This window comes from Petaurus breviceps, unplaced genomic scaffold (genome assembly GCF_028583685.1).
Source record: "Petaurus breviceps papuanus isolate PSGF00001 unplaced genomic scaffold, PetGlider_PUasm1.0 567, whole genome shotgun sequence".
NCBI classification, from domain to species: Eukaryota; Metazoa; Chordata; class Mammalia; order Diprotodontia; family Petauridae; genus Petaurus; species Petaurus breviceps.
Genome location: NW_027186383.1, coordinates 50,387 through 70,888, shown reverse-complemented (window position 1 = coordinate 70,888; position 20,502 = coordinate 50,387). Strand labels below are relative to the sequence as shown.

At 49.1% G+C, this 20,502-nt stretch overlaps 2 protein-coding genes across 4 annotated transcripts in view; both read right to left on the bottom strand.

Annotated features, from left to right (window-relative positions):
- DIP2A (disco interacting protein 2 homolog A) overlaps positions 1-20,502 on the bottom strand; it is a 115,419-nt gene that overhangs the window by 44,806 nt on the left and 50,111 nt on the right. For all 3 annotated transcript variants that reach the window (XM_069103089.1, XM_069103090.1, XM_069103088.1), the window contains 9 exons: positions 19,325-19,522; positions 18,050-18,141; positions 16,699-16,809; positions 5,334-5,457; positions 5,062-5,171; positions 4,513-4,615; positions 1,383-1,447; positions 1,081-1,174; positions 549-668 (listed from right to left, as the gene is read on the bottom strand). In XM_069103089.1, the coding sequence (XP_068959190.1) occupies positions 549-668; positions 1,081-1,174; positions 1,383-1,447; positions 4,513-4,615; positions 5,062-5,171; positions 5,334-5,457; positions 16,699-16,809; positions 18,050-18,141; positions 19,325-19,522 (1,017 nt within the window). The remainder of the gene's footprint in view (positions 1-548; positions 669-1,080; positions 1,175-1,382; positions 1,448-4,512; positions 4,616-5,061; positions 5,172-5,333; positions 5,458-16,698; positions 16,810-18,049; positions 18,142-19,324; positions 19,523-20,502) is intronic.
- S100B (S100 calcium binding protein B) overlaps positions 1-20,502 on the bottom strand; it is a 132,681-nt gene that overhangs the window by 92,921 nt on the left and 19,258 nt on the right. The gene's annotated exons all lie outside the window — the stretch shown is intronic.

The window sequence follows — 20,502 nt, the reverse complement described above, 5'->3', positions numbered from 1 at the left end:
CTCTGCTCTGACCACTGACCTTCCAGTTCTCCTGTAAGTGCCAGCTAAAATCCCACCTCCTCCAGGAAGCCTTCCCTAGGCCCTCCTAAGTGCAGCACCTTCCCTCGGTTTATCCTTGTCTGTAACTAGTGCTCTCCATATTGTGCCCCACTGGGTGAGAACCTCATGGACAGCGCCTCTCTCCTGCCTTTCTCCACATGCCCAGCTCTTAGCACACGCTGGCTGGCACATAAGTGTTTTGATGGGCTGACTCATCTTTGCACCAGACACAAAAAGGCCCATTTTCTTCATAAACTTAGTGCGAAATGGCTAACCAGAGAGAAACATCAAATGCACTTTCTCATGGGGCATGCTAAGGAAACAAGACCCAAATGAGAGCTGGAATGCAGCTGCCTGAACCCCTGCCCCTGTTGCAGGCGGCTCAAGCTCACCTCGCCACTTGGAGAGGACGCTTAAGATTCTAAGGAAGCCTGCCCGGGCAGAAACGGCGGCAGCATTGAGCGGGGCCTGGCAGCTGCCCCCACCCCCCGGCCCGGCCTTTCACTCACATGGGTTAGCTCCATCGGCCACAATCAGCATCCTCAGGGAGCTCAGGCTGACGTCCCTCTGATCTCGCTGGGCCAGGAGAGACCAGTGCATGTCTCGGGATTTCACCAACGCCACGCGGGCTGCCGAGGACAGGAGAGAGCATCAGCAGACACATGTGGCCGGGAAGGAGTACGGGAGCACACTCATGCACGTTGGTTAGTTAGTACCAAGATCCAATTGACAAGTTAGAGGTCTTAGAATAATTCAGAACATTAGTGGACAAAGCCGAGGCATCTGTTTGGGAATCCCCACCTTGAGCAGAACTCAAGAAAATGCTCTTAAAATGCAACAGGCAGAATTCCAGCCACAACCAGAGAGCTCTAAGATGGGAGGCTGGGGCTCACAAGGTCATCTCATCAGCCGCCAGCTCTGCTGGGCACAGAAAGATCAGGCCGCCAACGGCTCAGCTCCATGAGGAACGTCCTCAGTCCTCACTTTGGCTACTTTTAAGGTGGCTGTTGGAAAGGATGAACCCAGAGAGGGCAGAATTACCTTTATAGGAGCACACTTTCTGTATCCACGAGAGGGGGTTCACTTTCATGAGGGCATAAGGAATACTGACCACGTGCATTCGGTTCATGACACTCTGAAAAAACGCAAAGCATTTGTTTGTTTGGGGCCTAAGAGCACAACAGGCATCTTCACATGCACAGGAAGGGAAGTGGGTCTGTCCTGGCACAATGCCAGGCACATCACTCCACAACCAAGACACTGCATGCCACCAGAATGGGGGCTGACTTTCTGGTTTCTAGGAAGCCTCATCCCACAATGCAGATTTGCTGGGCAACACTCACAGTCAGCACTCCATGCCACAGGCCAGCGTCCCTTTTGAAGTCCAGCACATTGGTTAAAGTCTCCGCTGAAAACAAACAGAGATCGTTAAAAGCACATGGCTCCACGTCCCGTGAAAGTCCTGAGCATTTCCGGGAGAAGCCTTGCACAGAACTGGTTGTGGGCAAGCATGGACACAGGCCCCCCAAGTTCTCAGAGAGCACACTCCTGTAACTCAAGATGGTGTGCCCAAACTGGGCTTCCAGTCTCTTCACAAGTGCACTTAGTTGAACAGCTGCTGTGCTCTGCGGCGCCCGTGCCGTGATGGGTGCCTTCTGCTGCAAGCACCAGCCAACGTCCTCCCCCTTCACTCTGGCACCTCTCCCTGGCCAGTCCCCGAAGCAGCTGACACCAGTCTACATTTATGAATGGAATTAAACTCAATCAACCCTTTGTTAATCTCCAACTCTGTGCCATGAGCTATGTCGGACCCTGGTGATACAGGACAAAGACCAAGACGGCCCTGGGCCTCGAGGGGCGTCCATTCTCCTGGGAGCTGATGGGAAGCCAGCAGACTCTCCTCGCTCTAGCCACGTCAGCAGCCATGACCCTGCCTGCCCTCGGCTCATCCAGCCACCTCTCCACCTAGGAGAAAAACTTTCTCCCCTGTTCTGTCAACATCGAGGTAGCCTTTGCAGTACTCCCCTGCCCCCAAAAGGGTGCGCTGCACTCCCGAGAAAGACCGATCACCACAGTCTGGTTCTGGCCTGTCACGGTACACTGTCCACACCGAGCACCTGAGCCGACAGCCTAAGCTGAGTGGGCAAGGTTAGGGACCCCCACCTGCCAGTGGCCCTCTGAGCCTTGCCACTGGCCGCAGCGCCAGCAGTGGTCGGAGGCAGTCTCAGCTCTTGGATCTTTCACAATGATGATGGCGACGGGAGGCACTGTGCCAGCCACCATGCTAAACATTTTGCTCTTATTTTCTCATTTGATCTCCACAAAACTGTGGGAAGCTGGGGCTGTTATTATCTCCATATTACAGATGAGGATACTCAGGCAGGCAGCAGATAAGAGAATTGTTCAGGGCTGCACAGCTGCTACGTGTCTAATGCTACCTCTGCTCTTGGGGCTTGTTGACTCTCGGCTCAGGGTTCTATCCACCCTACCACCTCGCTGCAATGATACCAGCTAACATCATAACAAAAATAACAATAATTATTCAAAACAAAACTACTAATAGCGAGGCCACCACGTGTCAGACACCGTGGTTTGCAATTATTGTCTCATTTGACTGTGACAAGGTAGGAGCTATTATTATCCCTATTTCCAGTTGAGGAAACTGAGGCAGACAGAAGTTAAGTGACTTGTCCAGGGTCCCACAGCTGCCAAGTATCTAAGGCAAGATTTGAACTCAGGTCTTTCTGACCCCATCTCCTGTGTGCCACTTACTGGGCCACCAAATGGCCTTAGAAGCTTTGGAGATCTGCTAGCCCAAAGGCTAGGCCTCTAGCCACCAGGCCTTAGAAGGCGTGAGCCAGTGCCCTGGAGGCACAGTGACTGGCTTGGGCATCCTGACACGGCCTTCACTTTAGGCTTCTCTCCACTCAGAGCCCAAAGTGGTTTTTATCTTGGTATCTCCAGGTCCTCTCACAGAGAACTGTATACAGCAGGCACTTAAGCAATGTTGGAAAACTGAACTCCACATCGCCAGGGTCTGTAACTTGCTCCCTGAGGGCACAGTAGCCCCCCGCAGCTCAGAGGCACCACACCCAGCCCGATCGGCCTGCCCCTTGGGGCACGGGCCCAGGTCCACGCAGGCACATGCAGGCATGCCGCCCACATCTTCTTGGCGGCATCACGGCAAGTTTTGGGCTTTCTCTCTGCACTCAGCGGTTTTCCACTGCAGGCCAAGAAGCTCAAGCCTGAGAAGCCTGTGGCGTCCTCTCTCCTATAAGTGGCCCCCACAGGCACTCCTTTTGGGCGTGCCCTTCTCTAGGGGCATGTCGCACACCCCACTGTCCCCACAGGTCACTCTAGCAAGGTCATCACCAGCCAGACCCACCAATGGGCACCACCAAGTCACCTAACTGAATCCCAGGCTGCCCCGAGAGCCGAGCAAGGCCAGAAGACCCACACCTTTCTTCTCGTAGGGATGCAGGGAGCCATAGACCCTGGCCCAAGCCTGCGCCTTTCCCCGGGCCCGGAACGCTCTCTTCCCTTAGCGCTGCTGGCTTCCTCCAAGGCCCAGGCAAAGTCCCACCTTCTCCAAGAAGCCTTTCCCGCTTTCCATCACCCATAGGCGAACTTTCTTTGGTGACTGCGTCCTACCAGCCCTGCCTGTACCTGGTCTGCACACTGTCTGCCCCCTCAGACCCCAAGCCCTGCGAGAGCAGGGAATGCCATTCGCCTCCTTCTTTGTGTCCCCACACCTGACACATAGTAGGGGCTTCCTAACACTGTGCTGACTTGACCCTGTTTGGTTCAGGAAGACACAGGTGACCTGTTGTTAAAGTCTTACAACTGACACAGTTAGGAGGAGACAATTGGGCACAAAAATGTAAGGCCTGATCAATGGCTCATCAAGGCCATGAGAATGAAGTGTATGGGGAAAAGTGACCCACAGGGTTAAGGCAACAAGTACCCGTGTAGCAGATGGGAGAGGCCCAGAATGAGTCAGTGGGCAGACAAGGCTCTGCCCAAAGACCCAAGGCAGTCTTGGGCTTTCTTAAGAGAGTTGTGACTCACTTCAACTGCCTTCAAAAAGCAATTATCAGCACTGTACAAAGGGGAAAAATGACACAGGCCTGCCCTCTAGCAGCTTATCCTCTCACTGGAAACCCAGCATGACAAACCTGGAAGACAGGGGTCCCGCTGGCCTGGGCTGAGGCCAGCTCTTGCTGCCATTTTTTAAGAAAAGCACTTACAAGTTTGGTGCACAGCCAGCAAGGGCAACAAGGCTGGGGACAGGGTTCAAGTAAGAAGCCGGTAATGCTCAGCCAATGGGGGACATGACCTCTGCAGGTCTGCAGGCCAGGGGAGGAAGTCGATGCATTTGGGGTCATTTAAGAGACAGAGGCAAATCTGATGGGGAGGGAAGTGGACTGAAGTCCGGCTTGGGCCCAGCCTGCCAGGCAAGCCCAGAGAACTCACCTTCTGAGTAACTGCAGGCCTGGGTCAACGCATGGCACTGGGCTAACATGGAGGCATGAGACACGGTGATCCCCACCGTGCTGCCCTCTTTGCTTGTCTTGTACTGGAAAAGAACATTTCATGAAAACATTAGGTGAGGCTTCCACAGAGGAGCAGACACGCAGCCTTTGCTAGGACTTCACTCGAAAGTCAGGGCCGTCCTCCGCACTTGGAGGAGGTGGCAGCTCATTTCAGGGCAGAGATACACGCGGAAGGTCGGTACGCTAAGAACTTGGACCAGGGGGATTTCTGTCATCAGTACAGATATTCATGGGCCAACTGTCACCAAGGAGGGGAGAGTTCGCTGGAGCGAAGGCAGGGCGCTGTGCTATGTTGGTTTGGGTCGTCTAAAATAGCGAGACAACAAAAGATCACTGGACTCCAGACACTCTTGACTTGGATACTACAAGGTCACTGGCTTTAGTAACAAAATCACAAAAAAGAAAGGCTCGGGATGCCACGATGTCCTGAATTCTCCACACACCATAGGCCAAGAAGCTGCGCTCTTACCTCGATGTATGCAGTTTCAGCACTGGCATCCCGCACCGGGGGATGCCAATCCTTAGATGGTTTTGCCAAATGTTTCCCATCTATCACAAACCAAACTAGGCGAGGCCAGCCTTCAAAGGAAAGCAGAAAGGGGGTGGTGGGAATCCAAATGGAGAGAGATGCTCCTCGACTGGTGCCTCCCCACGGACACCCACACCCGGGGTGGCCGGAGGGAAGCCTCCACAGTGTCTTGGCCTCACCCCAAGAGGAGCCCCAGGGCAGTGACCTCATACCTCTGAACGTGGCCACTTCTCCCGTCGGTGCCTTGGGCAGCCCTTTCTGACAAGCGTCTGTGGTCAGGGCCAGTGTCACTCCACAGCTGCCCAAGAGAAAGCCAATCTGTTGGCTCCCAGCATCCTAAAAAACGCACAATGCTTTGGTAAGCTTTTCAATGAACAAACGAGTCCAATAACATGAGCCAGGTGGGGGTCTGATGTCAGCAGTGACCCTTCCCTTGTTAGAGGCTTCGTGGGTGTGGGGCTCTCAGGCTGTCATGGCACTGATGGGAGAGGAGCTCAGAGGACTGCTCTCTGCATGCCAGATAATGGGGGACAATCCAGGGTCCCCTAAAAATGTAAACACAAGGAAGAAAAAGGACTGAAAGGCACAGAGTGCAGCCCAGGCCTGCATCTGGATGCTGTGGGGGGAGAGGGAAGGAGGACCACATCCACAGTCGCCAGGAGAGAAGAAGGGTAGCAGGGCCACTCTTCCCCCGGCGCCTCCCCCAGCTTTGGAGAAACAATGGGCCTCTTCACAACCAGGCTCCAAGCAAGGGAGCCTTCCCACCCCGAGGCCCAGCTCCTCTGGGGGCTGCCCCCTCTCACACAGAGGGTGGGCCCCACTGCATTCACCATCCTTTCTGCACCCCCAGACACAGCCCGCACCGGGGACCCCTCAAGGGCTTCTTCCATTCATCTGCACCCATTCCTGACAGCAGTGCTTTTTATGAAAAGGGAGAAGCTGGTGTATTGGAGGGGGGAGTGGCCGGCTGTCCTCCAAAGAAGCGTCATGAATCCACAGGCTCAGAGAGTGTGGGTAGCCCCCCCACCTGGGAAGCTAGTGGAGGATGAGCTGGGTGTGAGGGTCCTGAGGTCACAACTGAGAGGGACGGATCTTCTTGAAGCACGTCCCCAAATGAAGCAGAGAACCTCCTGACAGCCATCAAAGTGGGTGGCAGATGAGGGCTAAGAAGATGGGGCCAGGGAGGGAGGTCTGGCTCTGTGGGCCAGAGCTAACACCAGCAGCCTAACGGCAACTCTTCTGGCTTGAGAGCAAATGAACCTACTAAGGCAGATGGAACCACACAAATCTAACCAGAGGAGTTTGAAACCGAAAAGGAAACTGGAGGATTGAGGCCGTCTACACAGGCCACACAAGGCAGCACTACAAGGCGTAACACACTGCAGCAGATCCCCAGAATTTCACAACCAATACTAAGAAAGGTCACGGCCTCCATCCAAAGGGAAGTCTGAGTGTCCACAGTGTGGGCACAGCTGCGACCCGGAAGGGTGGCCCCCACGCCTGGAGGGAGGCGCCTTCTAGATAAGGCCGTGGGGGTGCCGTGGACACAGCATCTGCAGCCTAGCACGTGGGTCTAGAGCTGGCCAAGGCTTCCTGGAGCTGGCAGGATGTGACAGAGTGCTGGACAGAGGCTGGGAAAACAAGAAGCATTTATTAAGCGCCTACTAGGTTCCAGGCTGGCATACAAATGAGAGAGACACCCCCTGCCCTCAAGGAGCGTACAAGCTAAAGAGGAAAGACAAGACATCGGGAAGCTGGAACGCAGTGGGGAGGGCTGATGGCCAGCGCAGAGGCCAGAGCTCTTCCCCACGACGGGAAGCCTGGGGAGGCGAGTGCTCCACCCCCAGGGAAGGTAGATAATGATAGTGACACGGCAAGTGGACCATGAAATTCTGTTAGGGCAGGTAGGTGCCACAGTGGAGAGAGCGCCAGGCCTGGGAGTCAGAAGACTCATCTTCCTTACTAGCAGTGTGACCCTGGGTAAGTCACTTTACCCTGTCTGCTCTAGTTCCTCATCTGTCAAATGAGAAGGTGAAGGAAATGGCAAACCATTCCAGTGTCTGGCAAAAAAACCTAAACCCAAAGGAGCAGGGGCTGCACCAGTGCAAACCTGAGTGAGCCTGGGCAAGCTCATTCAGCCACCACAGGGGCAGCTCCCAGACCTCTCACCACAGGACGGGGATCTGTCAGAGGTGGGTAAGAGAAAGCACAGGGCCTGCGGCAGCAGCAGCTAATTCTGGGGCTACCAACCCACAGCCTGGATGTTTAAAAATCACCTACCTGAGCTCCCGGGACCCAAGATGGCAGAGTAACCCTAGCTGCTCCACAATCTTCCTAAGACCCTGAACGCTGAGAGAATATTGCCTCAGGGTGAGATCCTGAAATAGCCCAACCCCTGGCAGGCTTGGGAGTCCTAGAGGAAGGGTGTGGGTGTGGCTGAGGTGCAGGGCAGGAGCTGTCCCAACAAGCCCCCCCTCAGCTGACCAGCAGGAGATCCTGAACCCCAGGTGTGCCTTCACACAAACAGGGGAACCTGCAGACTCTGGCTCTGCTGGCTACCAGCAGCTGAGGTCAGCCTAGGGGCTGGGACCCAGGTGGAATACTGAAGCAGCCAGACGGTGACCCCTCCCTCACACCTTACACTGTGAGCTTCAGAGTAACCTTGAGGCAACTCAGAAAGTCCTGGCCTTGGCCTCAGTTGACACCCAGAGAATACAGTTCACAAAGTCAATAACTAGACTCCTGGCTCGCAGTGTAAGAAGCATGGGTCAAAGTCTTCTATATCCCAGAAGCAGAAATCCACTTTAAAGGTCAGGAAATCGGCAATCACAAGGGAAAGAAGCGATTTCCAAGAACAAAAATGATTGAATCCTTTTATCGTGAGAGAGAAGAACCAAACTCACAAGAGGTCAGCATTGACTCTATATCCAACTCTGGAATCTCAGCAGGGAATATGAACTGGTCTCAAGCCCAGAAAGCATTCTTGGAAGAGCTCGAAAAGGATTTTAAAAGCCAAATCAGAAAGGCAGAAGATAAACTGACTAATTATTTTAAAATTACACTTGCCAAAATAGAAAAAGAAATTTACTGAAGAAAACAGTTCTTTAAAAAGTAAAATGTATGAAATTGGAAAAGAGGTTCAAAATCAAACTGGAGAAAAGAACTCTCTAAAAACAAAATCTGCACATATGGAAAAGGAACTTCAAAAAATAATCGAGGAAAATAATTCACTAAAAATTAGAATCAGTCAATTTGAAGCTAATGACTCTATAAGTGAAATAAAACCTAAAGAATGAAAAATTACAAGAAAATGTAAAATGTCTCATTGGAAAAACAACTGACCTGGAGAAGAGATCCAGGAGAGATAATCTAAGAATTATCAGTCTACTGTAAAGCCATGATGAAAAAAAGAGCCTGGACAACATCTTCCAAGAAATCATCAGGGGAGATTGCCCTGAGGCCCTAGAACCAGAAGGCAAAATCGTTATGGAAAGAATCCACCAGACACCTTCTGAAAGAGATCCCAAACTGAAAACTCCAAGAACTATTGGAGCCAGATTCCAGAACTATCAAATCAAGGAGGAAACACTGCAGGCAGCACAAAAGAAACAATTCAAATATTGTGGAACTACAGTTAGGACTGCACCGAATCTAGTAGCTTCTACATTAAAAGACTAGAGGGATTGGAATATGATATTTCCTAAGGCAAAAGAACTTGGACTGCAACCAAGGTTCAACTGTCCAGCAAAACTGAGCATAATCTTTCAGGCAAGGAGATGGTCATTCAATGAAATAAAGGACTTTCAGACCTTCCTGATGAAAAAGCCAGAGCTCAGTGGAAAATTCGGTCTACAAATACAAGACTCAAGAAAGACATAAAAAGGTAAATAGGAAAAACACACACATACACACCCACACCCACACACAACTTGTTATTCAATAAAAGCAACCTGTTTAGATCCCTATATGGGAAGCTGATACGTGTCAATATTGAGAATTGTGTAATCATCATGACATATAAAAGGGTTATACACAGATAGAGGGTATGGGTAAAAACTAACCAAAGTGATGATAAAAAAACTCTATTAAAGGGAGCAAAGGAACTGTAATGGGAGAAGAGGAAAGGAGGAGGCAGAACATGGTAAATGATGCCCCACAAAGAGGAACAAAAACCTATTATAGTAGAATGAAAGAAGAGAGGGAGATGAACATTTTATGAGCTTGATTCTCATTGGTTTTGGTTCAAGGAGGGAATAACATAATCAGTTAAGTATAGGATTCTAACATGAAAAGACACAAAAATCTATTATAATAGAGGGAAAGGAGGGAGGATGAGGAGCACTGTATGAGATTTATTCTCATCAGTTTTGATTCAAGGAGGGAATAACATTCCTTGTTAATTATAAAAATCTATTACTCCCTACAGGCACTAAGAGGGGAAAGGGGAAATAAAAGAGGTGGTTGTTAGAAGGGGGAAGGGTAAGAAAAGGGAAAGGGGCTGATAGGGAGGGAGCACTGAGGTAGGCAGCGGTCAAAAGGAAAACTCTTAAGGAGGGGAAGGGAGAAGGGAAAAATAAAAGCATAAACAGGGGAGGGAATAGGATGGAGGGAAAGACACAGATAGTAATCATAACTGTGAACGTGAATGGGATGAACTTCCCCACAAAACAGAGGCAGATAGCAGAATGGATTAAAAACCACAATCCTACAATAGAAACACATTTGAAACAAGGCCATAGGCACAGGATAAAGGCAAAGGGCTGGAGTCTCAGCTAAAGTAAAAAAAGCAAGGGTAGCAATCCTTATCTCAAATAAAGCAAAAGCAAAAATAGATCTAATTAAAAGAGATAAGGAAACTGTATCCTGCCAAAAGGCACCATCGAGAATGAAGCAATATCATTACTTAACATATATGCACCAAGTGTCAAAGCATCCAAATTCCTAGAGGAGAAGTTAAGGGCATAAGAGGAAGAAAGAGACACAAAACTATACTAGTGGGGGACCCCAGTCTCCACCTCTCTGAGCTTGATAAATCCAACCTCAAAAGAAACAAGAAAGAAGCTGAGGCGGCAAATAGAATCTCAGAGAAGATGGATATGGCAGACCTCTAGAGAAAACTGACTGGGGATAAAAAGGAATATACCTCCTTCTCAGTGGCACATGGCACATACACAAAAACTGACCATGTACTAGGGCATAAAAACCTCACAATTCAGTGCAGAAAGGCAGAAATACTAAATGCAGCCTTTTCAGATAATGATGCAATAAAAATTATATGTAAGAAAGGGCCATGGAAAGATAAAATAAAAACTAATTGAAAACTAAATAATTTAACCCTAAAGAATGAGTGGGTCACACAAGACATCATAGAAATAATCAGTAATTTCATTCAAGAGAATGACAACAATGAGACAACATACCAAAACTTGTAGGATGCAGTGAAAGTAGTTCTTAGGGGAAGTTTTATATCTCTGAATGCATACATGAATAAAATAGAGAAAATGGAGATCAATAAAAAGGACATGCAACTGAAAAAGCTAGAAAAAGACCAAATTGTAAATCCCTGATTTAAATACTAAATTGGAAATACTGAAAACCAAAGGAGAGATTAATAAAATTGAAATTAAGAAAACTATTGAAATAATAAATAAAACTAAGAGCTGGTTTTATAGAAAAACCAATAAAATTGATAGACTTTTAGTCAATTTGATAAAAAAAAAAGAGAAGAAAACCAAATTACCAGTATCAAAAATGAAAAGGGTGAATTAACCTCTAATGAATAGGAAATTAAAACAATAATTAGGAATTATTTTGCCCAATTATATGCCCATAAATTTGATAATCTTAGTGAAATGGATAAATATAAATTGCCCAGATTAACTGAAGAGGAAGTAGAATACTTAAATAACCCCATCTTAGAAAAAGAAATAGAACAAGCCATTAATGAACTCTCTAGGAAAAAATCTCCAGGGCCAGATGGCTTTACAAGTGAATTCTATCAAACATTTAAGAACAACTGATTCTAATAATTTATAAACTATTTGGGAAAATTGGAGAAGAAGGAGTCCTACCAAATTCTTTTTATGACACAAATATGGTACTGATACCTAAATCGGGAAGAGCCAAAACAGAGAAAGAAAATTAGAGACCAATTTCCCTCATGAATATCAATGCAAAAATATTGAATAAAATATTAGCAAAAAGACTATAGCAACTTATCACAAGAATAATACACTTAGATCAGGTAGGATTTGTTCCAGGAATGCAGGGATGGTTCAGTTTTAGGAAAACTATTAGTATAATCAATCATATCAACAACAAAACTAGTAGAAACCATATGATTATCTCAACAGATGCAGAAAAAGCTTCTGACAAAATATAACACCCATTCCTATTAAAAATACTAGAAAGTATAGGAATAAATGGAGTCTTCCTTAAAATAATAAGTAGCATCTATCTAAAACCAACAGCAAGTATTATACGTAATGGGGATAAGCTAGAAGCATTTCCCATAAGATCAGGGGTGAAACAAGGGTGTGCACTATCGCCCCTCTTATTCAATTTGGTACTAGAAATGTTAACTATAGCAATAAGAGAAGAAAAAGAAATTAAAGGAATTAGGTCAGGCAAAGAAGAGACTAAGCTATCACTCTTTGCAGATGATGTAATAATATACTTAGAGAATCCTAGAGAATCAAGTAAAAAACTACTTGAGACAATAAATTTAGCATAGTTGCAGGATATAAAATAAACCCACACAAATCCTCTGCATTCCTATACATTTCTAACGAAGTCCAACAGCAAGAAATAGAAAAAAAAATTCCATTTAAAGTTCCTGTAGACACTATAGAATATTGGGTATCTACCTGCTAAAACAAACCCAGGAACTATATGAACACAGTTATGAAACACTTTTTGCACAAATAAAGTCAGATCTAAATAACTGGTAAAACATCAGTTGCTCATGGCTAGGTCGAGCTAATATAATAAAAGTGACAATTTTACCTAAATTAATTTACCTATATAGTGTCATACCAATAAATCTACCAGAAAATTATTTTATAGAGCTAGAAAAAATAGTAACAAAATTCATCTGGAAGAACAAAAGGTCCAGAATATCAAGGGAACTAATGAAAAGAAATGCTAGGGAAGATGGCCTAGTCACCAGATTTTATACTGTATTATAAAGCAGCAGTCATCAAAACTACTTGGTAATGGCTGAAGTATAGTGTGGTGGATCAGTGGAATAGATTAGGTACATGAGACACAGTCAATGACAATAGCAATCTACTGTTTGACAAACCCAAAGACCCTAGCTTCTGGGATAAGAATTCACTATTTGACAAAAACTGCTGGGAAAACTGGAAAATAGTATGGCAGAAACTGGGCATAGACTCTTACACTGTATACCAAAATAAAATCTAAATGGGTGCATGATGTAGATATAAAGGCTGAGACTGTAAGCAATCTGATAGAGCAAGGAATAGTTTACCTGTCAAATTTATGGAAAAGGGAAGAATTTATGACCAAACAAGAATTAGAGCGCATTACAAAATGCAAAATGGATAATTTTGATTACATTAAGTTGAAAAGTTTTTGTACAAATAAAGTTAATGTAACCAAGATTAGGAGGGAAGTGGAAAATTGGGAAAGAATTTTTACAACCGGTGTCTCTGATAAAGGACTCATTTCTAAAATATACAGAGATTTGAGTCAAATCTATAAGAATACAAGTCATTCCCCAATTGATAAATGGTCAAAGGATATGAACAGACAGTTTTCAGAGGAAGAAATTAAAGATATCTATAAGCATATGAAAAAATGCTCTAGATCACTATTGATTAGAGAAATGCAAATCAAAACAACTCTAAGGTACCACACCTCACAGGTCAGATTGGATAACATGATAAAACAAGAAAATGATAAATGTTGGAGAGGATGTGGAAAAATTGGAACGCTAATGCATTGTTGGTGGAGTTGTGAACTGATCCAATTGAATCCAACTATGTCCAAAGGGCTATAAAGAAAGTACATACCCTTTGACCCAGCAATACCACTTCTAGGGCTGTATCCTCAAGAAATCATACACGTGGGAGGAAGACCTGTTTGCACAAAAATATTTATAGCTGCTCTTTTTGTGGTGACAAAGAACTGGAAATCAAGAGGATGCCCATCCACTGGGGAATGGCCAAACAAGCTGTGGCATACGAGTGTAATGGAACACTACTGTGCCATAAGAAATGAGGAGCAGACGGACTTCATAACAACCTGGAGAGACTTGTATAAACTGATGGTGACGGAGGAGGGCAGAAGCAGGAGAACTGTGTACACCGTCACAGACACATCATACGTGTGATGACTGGCTTTGGTAGACTGGGCTCCTCTCAGAAACACAAGGTTATAAGACAGCTCCAGAAGAGTCCTGATGGAGAGAGACGTCCACACGCAGAGAAAAGAAGCACAGAGTCTGGATGCACATGAAGCAAACCACTTGCTGTCTCTCTCTTTTGTGTTCAGAGTTGTCTTGTTCCTTCTTTCTCACTGTTCACTCCACTGGTTATAACCTGACTAATGTTTAATGTGAAGGTATCTGTAGAGCCTATATCTGAATGCATGCTGCCAGGGCGGGGGGGGGGGGGGTGGAAGGGGGAGAACATTTAGAACTCAAGGGATTGTGGAATTGAATGTTGTAAACTAGAAGTAGATAAACAAATTTAATAAAATAAAATTGAAGGAAAAAAAATTTAAAAAAATAATTAAAACAAACAAACAAAAAAACCCCAAAACCCGAACCCAACCCAAAATGGGGTCACAAAGAGTTAGACATGAATGAAAAATGACTCAACAGCAACACTAAATTCTACAGAATCCAAACCGTGCAGCTGAGGGAAGATCTGAGTTTAAATCCTGCTTTCAACATGGGGTCAGCTTCCTCTACTGTAATATAAAGATCACAATAGCGCCAAGCTCCCCAGAATGTGGCGGGGGAGTCAAAGGAGCGCATGCAGCACCGGCACAATGCTTGGCACACAGGGTGCGCTTAATAAACGCTCATGCCCACCCCCTGGCAGACCAGGAAGGCTGGATTCTGGCTAAAATGAGGCACAGGAGGCAGGCCACCCAGCTCCCACAGACCCTGGTGTGGCCAGGAGGCTCTAGGATCAGAGGCAGCAAGAACAGATGGCTCCCAGAGGAGGGGCCAGTGGCTCGTACCGAGGACGCCCAGAAAGCAGCCCACAGAATCACCAGCCACAGTGCTCAGAGGGCCCCAGAGGCCTGATTGACGTGCCAGCCAAGGTGGGCACAGATACCTGGAGGATCCCATGTGGGACCGAGTAGGGCCCCTACCAAAAGACAGCAAGAGTAGTTTGGCTCTGGCACAAGGCCCCGGTTCAAGAATCAGCACACAAGAGGGGAGCAAAACAGAGGAGAGAGTGCCCTAAATCACTGCAAACTGAGAGCTCCCCCAAAGACAGGGAAAAAAGAACCCCCCCCCAAAGATGGCCTGAACATATAGAAGAAAACTGAGATAACGAGAAACAGCCCAAAGAGAAAGTGCTAAACCCTTTACCCAAGAACAGGATCCCTAAAAATGAAGAGACCAAGGTAAAACCAATGACCCTATGAGACAAGAAGAAATATTAGAACAAAAGCAAAAAAAGGTGGAAAAAAAAGAAAATATAAGATAGATCAATAAGAACTGGCCTAGAAAACAAGTCAACAAGAGATCATTTCAGAACAACTGGATCCAAATTTGGCCTCAGCCACTTGACACACTTACCAGCTGTGTGACTTTGGGCACATCACTTAACCCCAATTGCCCTCCAAAAAGCAAAAAAAAAAACCCTAAAAACCATGATTTGTTTTTAAAAAGCCTGGACACCACATTTCAAGAAATCACACATTGGAAACTTCCCAGGCCAACTGGGACCAGAGGAAAAAGTGAAATGAGAAAGGCTTGATTCATCACCTCTTTAGAGGAGCCCCAAAGGAGAAGCCCAAGAAGGCTGTAGTCGGAGTCCACACCTACACCAAGGAGGCACAGGAGCCCACAAGGCCCAGCCACTTCTACTAAAAACCAGAGGAAACCTGAGAAAGAGTTAGCCAGGGACGGGCATGAAAGCCCAATGGGAGAGGTGGAGGTGCGGGAGGAGCTGGGAGGAAGGCTGCGATGCCTCAGGCTGTCACCCACATGGCCCAACTGCTGTCTCCCAGCCTCCCCCTGGACCGCCACAATTGGGTGATGCTCCCTACTTCTGCCTGACAGGTCCTCTTTCAGACATGACCCAATAAGGGGAGATTTAATTGGGATAAACACCAAGTTTTATACTTGGGTGCAAAACCCCCAGCCAGTCCAAGCCAGCAGAGGCCTGAATAGAGGGCAGTTTGTCTGAAAAAGATCAGGGCCTCCTGCCGGTGGGCTGCAAGCTCAGTGGCCTTGGCAGAGCCAGCTCTGAGAGAGGCCCGGCTGGCAGCACTCGATCCGATCACGTCTGCAGTCAGCCCTAGCTCTGAAGGAGGCCAGCACACACAGGAGAGCCTCCCAAGACCACGCCACGAGCCTTGCTGAAGAAGCTGGGGCAAACAGAAGAGGGGCATGATCCAGCCAGCAAAGGACCAGGGCTGAGGCCTGGAATCAAACTCAGGCTCCTGCTAACTCCTGGTGTGTGGACCCCTCTGCAGGAGGATGGAGGATCCCAGACCAGAGCAGAGACCCCCCCCACCCCCCAGGGCTCCAAGCAGCAGCAGCAGACATCACACCTCCCCAGCACACCATGGGTGCCCAGGAAGAGGCACAGAAACATCAGCAGCTAGGGCAGGCATTTATCCGCTACCCCCAGGCCAAGTGAGCAAGTGATGCCCCCTAACACAAAACCTCAGCTCTCTGCTTTTGTCTCTGGAGCCCCAGCAGAGGCACAGGGCCACACAGAGTTGGTGCTTGGTAAAGTGATGCTTTCCGAATAGAACTACCAAGGACTCACAGTCCCCAAAACAGGGTGGCTGAGGGTCACTGCAGGGCAAGGGAGAGGGCCCGTGGCAGGCAGCCAGAGAGCACAGGGCAGGAACTCTGAAGAAGAGGTAAGCAGGGGCAGGCGAAGAGGGGCTGGCCGTGTGCTGGGAGCTCTCTCCTCGGGGTCTAAGGGCAGCTCAGTTCATCATGTCTGCTGCACACACAGAGCTCCAATGGCTCTGGGAAAGCTCCACCATGATGGAGGCGCCTGTCCCCAGGGGCTCCCCAAAGCCTGACATGAAGACTCCAAACAGGGAGCTCTGGGCATCCTTTACCCCTCTTCTTCTGCAGAGTTCCTGCCATGGGCCCACAGAGAGAAGGGAAAAGCTGCCAGGAGAGAGGAAGAGGGGACCAGACCTGGGGCCACCCCCTCTGGATCATGATGACGTGGGGCTGACATTCTGGGCCCTAAAAGGAGGGGAGATCACGACTAGGCCGCACTAGCTTCAGGGTCGAAGAGTCTGGGAGTCTTAAGGAACAATGTCACGATGCAGAGGACACTGCCCAGTGGCAGGGACCCATTCCAAGGTCACAGGGAGGGGGCTATGGGAGGAAGGCCAGCTTACCTTTCTTGTTAATGGCACTTCTATTGGCACAGGGATAAGTTCTGCCAGGAGGCACCCATAGAATGCCACCATGAACATCACAGGGTCACTATTTGGGAAGACGAGAGCCACCTAGAATTAAGAAAAGGGCGGAGGAGGGAGAAAGAAGTGAAAAATTGCTTTTGTTTTTCAAAGTAACAGCTTTGAGGGAAAAGTCTGGCCCAAAGCCAACTGAACTCCCTGCCTAGGGAAGGTCCCCACCTTTGTCCCCTGACTGGCGGGGTTGTGTTCATCCCTGAGGTCATCTCTGCCCAATGGACCACTGTTGGGGCTCACTCTGACATCACAAGCTACAAGGTGGGGCCAGGGAGTGATCCCCAGGGCCTGGAGTCATGTCACCAGCTCAAACAGCCCGGAGAGGAGGGGGGTGGGGGAAGCTGGGGCAGGGAGCCTGGGAGGGAGCTCTGATTTACTTAGATAAAGGGGAAACAAATTAAAGTGGTGCTGAAGAGCAGCACCCATTAAGACACAGGGAAAAGTGCATCTATAACTCCTGGCACAGAGGACGGACAGACGGCCAGCCTGTGGCTTGTGGGTGGGGGCCAGTCGGCGGCTTGCAGGCGTGCACTGAAGCAGCAGCGTCCTTTCTGCTCTTAGAAAAACATCCGGTTTGTCTCTAGAACATCTCCCAGAGAGCCAGTCACCACAGCAGAACTACTGGGAGCTGCCAACAGACTGAATGTGTGCCAGATGCACCTCACTGGCTGGAAGGTGGGGGCTCTGGGGACTGAGGCCTGGCCCCTCGCAGAGAGTGCTTCGTTCCTGAGACAATGGGGACACTCGGCTGTCCCTCTGCCCCCGGCCAGGAAGGGCCACCACTGTTAAACAGCACTCACGCAGAGTGTGCTGAATGAACAGTCTGACAACATTGTGCTGAACTGAACGGAGTTTCCCTGTTGTATCCAATACTCAATAGCTATGAAGGCCTAGACTGGGAGCCCTGGCGCCTTTCACTGATGGAGACGGGTCAGCACCAGCTGGCCGAGCATCTGCCAGGAAGGAACGTGGCCTGCCGGCCCTTGGACACGGACCGACATGGACTAAGTGCTTCAACAGCCACACCGGTGCGGACAAAGGCGAGTGGGAAAAGGAAGAGGATGAAGCAGTCTGGGGAAAGGGGCAGAAGGTGGCTGCCATCCACTGCTCCCTGGCTGCCTGGACAGGCTTCCCACTGCTGTCCTTAGAATGAAAACATCACCTGGCCAAAGTCAGGACCTTCCAACGCTCTCCCACCTCTCCCTGGCAATAACGACTCTCCCCACTCCCTCCAGGCAGTGACGCGCCCTGAGCCAGGGGCTCCCCTCGGACTTACCCGGTCTCCAGGTTTGAGCAGGGGCTCATTTTTACTGGTGAGCTTGTTAAGCAGGGTGTACGCCAGCTTTACACTTCGACTCCAAAGTTTGCCTAAAATCACAATGAAAACACCAAGCAAAAGTGACAAAAGTCAACCTTCAACAGTCAATATGCTAAGGGAACACTAAGGGACCCGGGGACCAGTGACCAGCAAGAACATAGACGGAACACTCCCCTGGGACTGGCCACATTCCACTGTGGGAGGGGCTTCCCAGAGTAGCACAGGCACCTCTTCCGGCCACCTGGCCGCTGGCAGGGAAGGGGAATCCAGGACCAGCCAGAGCCCCAGGCCTTTCCACTGGGGGCAGCTCAAAGAGACTTGTTTGTAAGCAGGACATGAGACCACGTGCACAGGTGTTCCATAACAAAGAGCGGCCAGGCAGATGGGATCATACTTATTCATATCCCAAGGATGATGGGATTTTCCCATCTGATTCACAACAGAAACCTCCCAAGGGCATCCTCTTCCCACTTAGAATGGCAGCTCCTGGACTTGGCCCATTTGATAAATGGTCAGAGATTGAGGCAGCCAGGTGGCTCAGTGGATGGAAAGTGCCGGGCCTGGCATCAGAAAGATCTGAGTTCAAGTCTGATCTCAGACACTTTCTAGCTGTGTGACCTGGGTGAGTCACTTCATCTTTCTTCCTCGGTTTCCTCCCCTATGAAATGGTGATCCTAGCAGCTCCTGCCCCCAGATAGTTCTTAGCACAGTGACTGCACACAGCAGATGTTCCATAAATGCTGGCTCTGCCCCCTCCACTAGAGCCTGGGAGGGAGGGGACCTGGCTGGCTGTTCTCCCTCCCTTCTCTCCTGGGAAGCCCTGGGCCCTCCCAAGAGCCCTCTATCTGCCCTCTAATTTCTCCGTTCCCCTTTGTTCAGCTCAAGGCAGCACTGAAGACCTGGCTGTGTCTGCTTTGCTCGGTGAAAGGTGGGGCAGAGACCACATGGCCCCTGAGAGGTCAGGGAGGGGGCCTGGCAGGAGGCACGACTGGGGAACCACAGAGATCCGGCTTCTGCCTCCCTCCTAAGGCCACAAGAACCCCTTACTCAGGCTCTGATCCTCAATTAAAATGCATGAACCCCTCAAACCCCACCGTCCAATCTTTTCAACTGGAGGGAGGGAGAGAACACCGTCCTGAGCCACCAGGGACCAAGCAGGGGCTAAAACAAGACATGCTGGGGCCAACCACAGGAGTCTACTTTTGTAAAAGCCCTGCTTGGCTCAGAACTTACCATACGTGAGGGTGTAGACAGCTTTCCCGGTTGTATCCAAGGCTGTGAGACAAGGGGCCTTGGGCTGGGTCGTGCCCCAACACTGCAGGGCCGCCAGGAGGGATGGAGGCCAGTTGGAAGCCATAGCTAAAGGCTCCCCTTGGAGCACGGTCATCTGACTCCCCTCCGGCTTGGGCTGATTGGGATCTGGCTGGTGAACTGCAAAGATAAGACCACCCCTTCAGCAGCGTCTGAAGCCAGCCCCCCTTCCTCAGGGCTCACATGCTCTCCCTCCTACTGTTTTCACCAAGAGCCAGCAGATCATCTGAAAATCTCTCCGAGTTGTTGCAATCTTGAAGACTAAGTCAAGGACCACAAGAAATCACGGGGTCACTCACTCAAAATTCTAAAAGAAATGGAAATAAGACCCATCCTAGTGACCTGACCACCAAGGTTTGGGGGGATAACCCTCAGGGGGCATCCAAGGCAACTCCAGGAAGAGCTCAGCCTGAATGCCGCTCAGCATCTGCCCAAGAATAGGCTCCATTTCTTTGGGGATTACCCCGCCCCCCCACCATTGAGCCCCTCTTCCAGGACAGTCTGCAGGAAGAGATATACCAAGGACCCTGACTGCTGTGCCCATGCCCCAGAGCCACGGGGAAGGGGCCTCTGTTGGGAAGGGACTGATTCTACAGTTGTCCATGTTTTTAAAAATCCCCCAGGAAACTCTGGCTTGGTATTTCCACTGATTGGGGACGATGACGATTATGACGGAAGTAGCAAAAAACAGGACAGAGAGCCAGCCTTGGCAGCCAGAAAGATCTGGTTTTGAGTTTTGTCCCAACCCGCACTGGCCCAGGTCTCTAGGCAAATTTTGGAGCTTTGAGGCACCCTCCCCACACCAACATGCCTTGGGACAAACACTTCCCTACCCGGTGAAAGCACAGCAGTCAGTCACGGCCCTTCTCCTGTCTCAGACTAGCCCATCAAGGACTCACTGGTTAGCAACAATAAATGTGAGCGAGAGCCAAGAGATGAATGTAAGGAGAGAGGCCTCCTGCTGTTGGGTGCAAAGTTCCATAAAGATGCCCTTTGCACACAAAAGGAAGCTGCTAAGAGGAAGGTGGCTGCAGAGCCTTGGCCTGGGGAAGGGTGGAGGCGGGGAGGGGGCAGCCTCGACTCTTGCTAATAGCCATGGC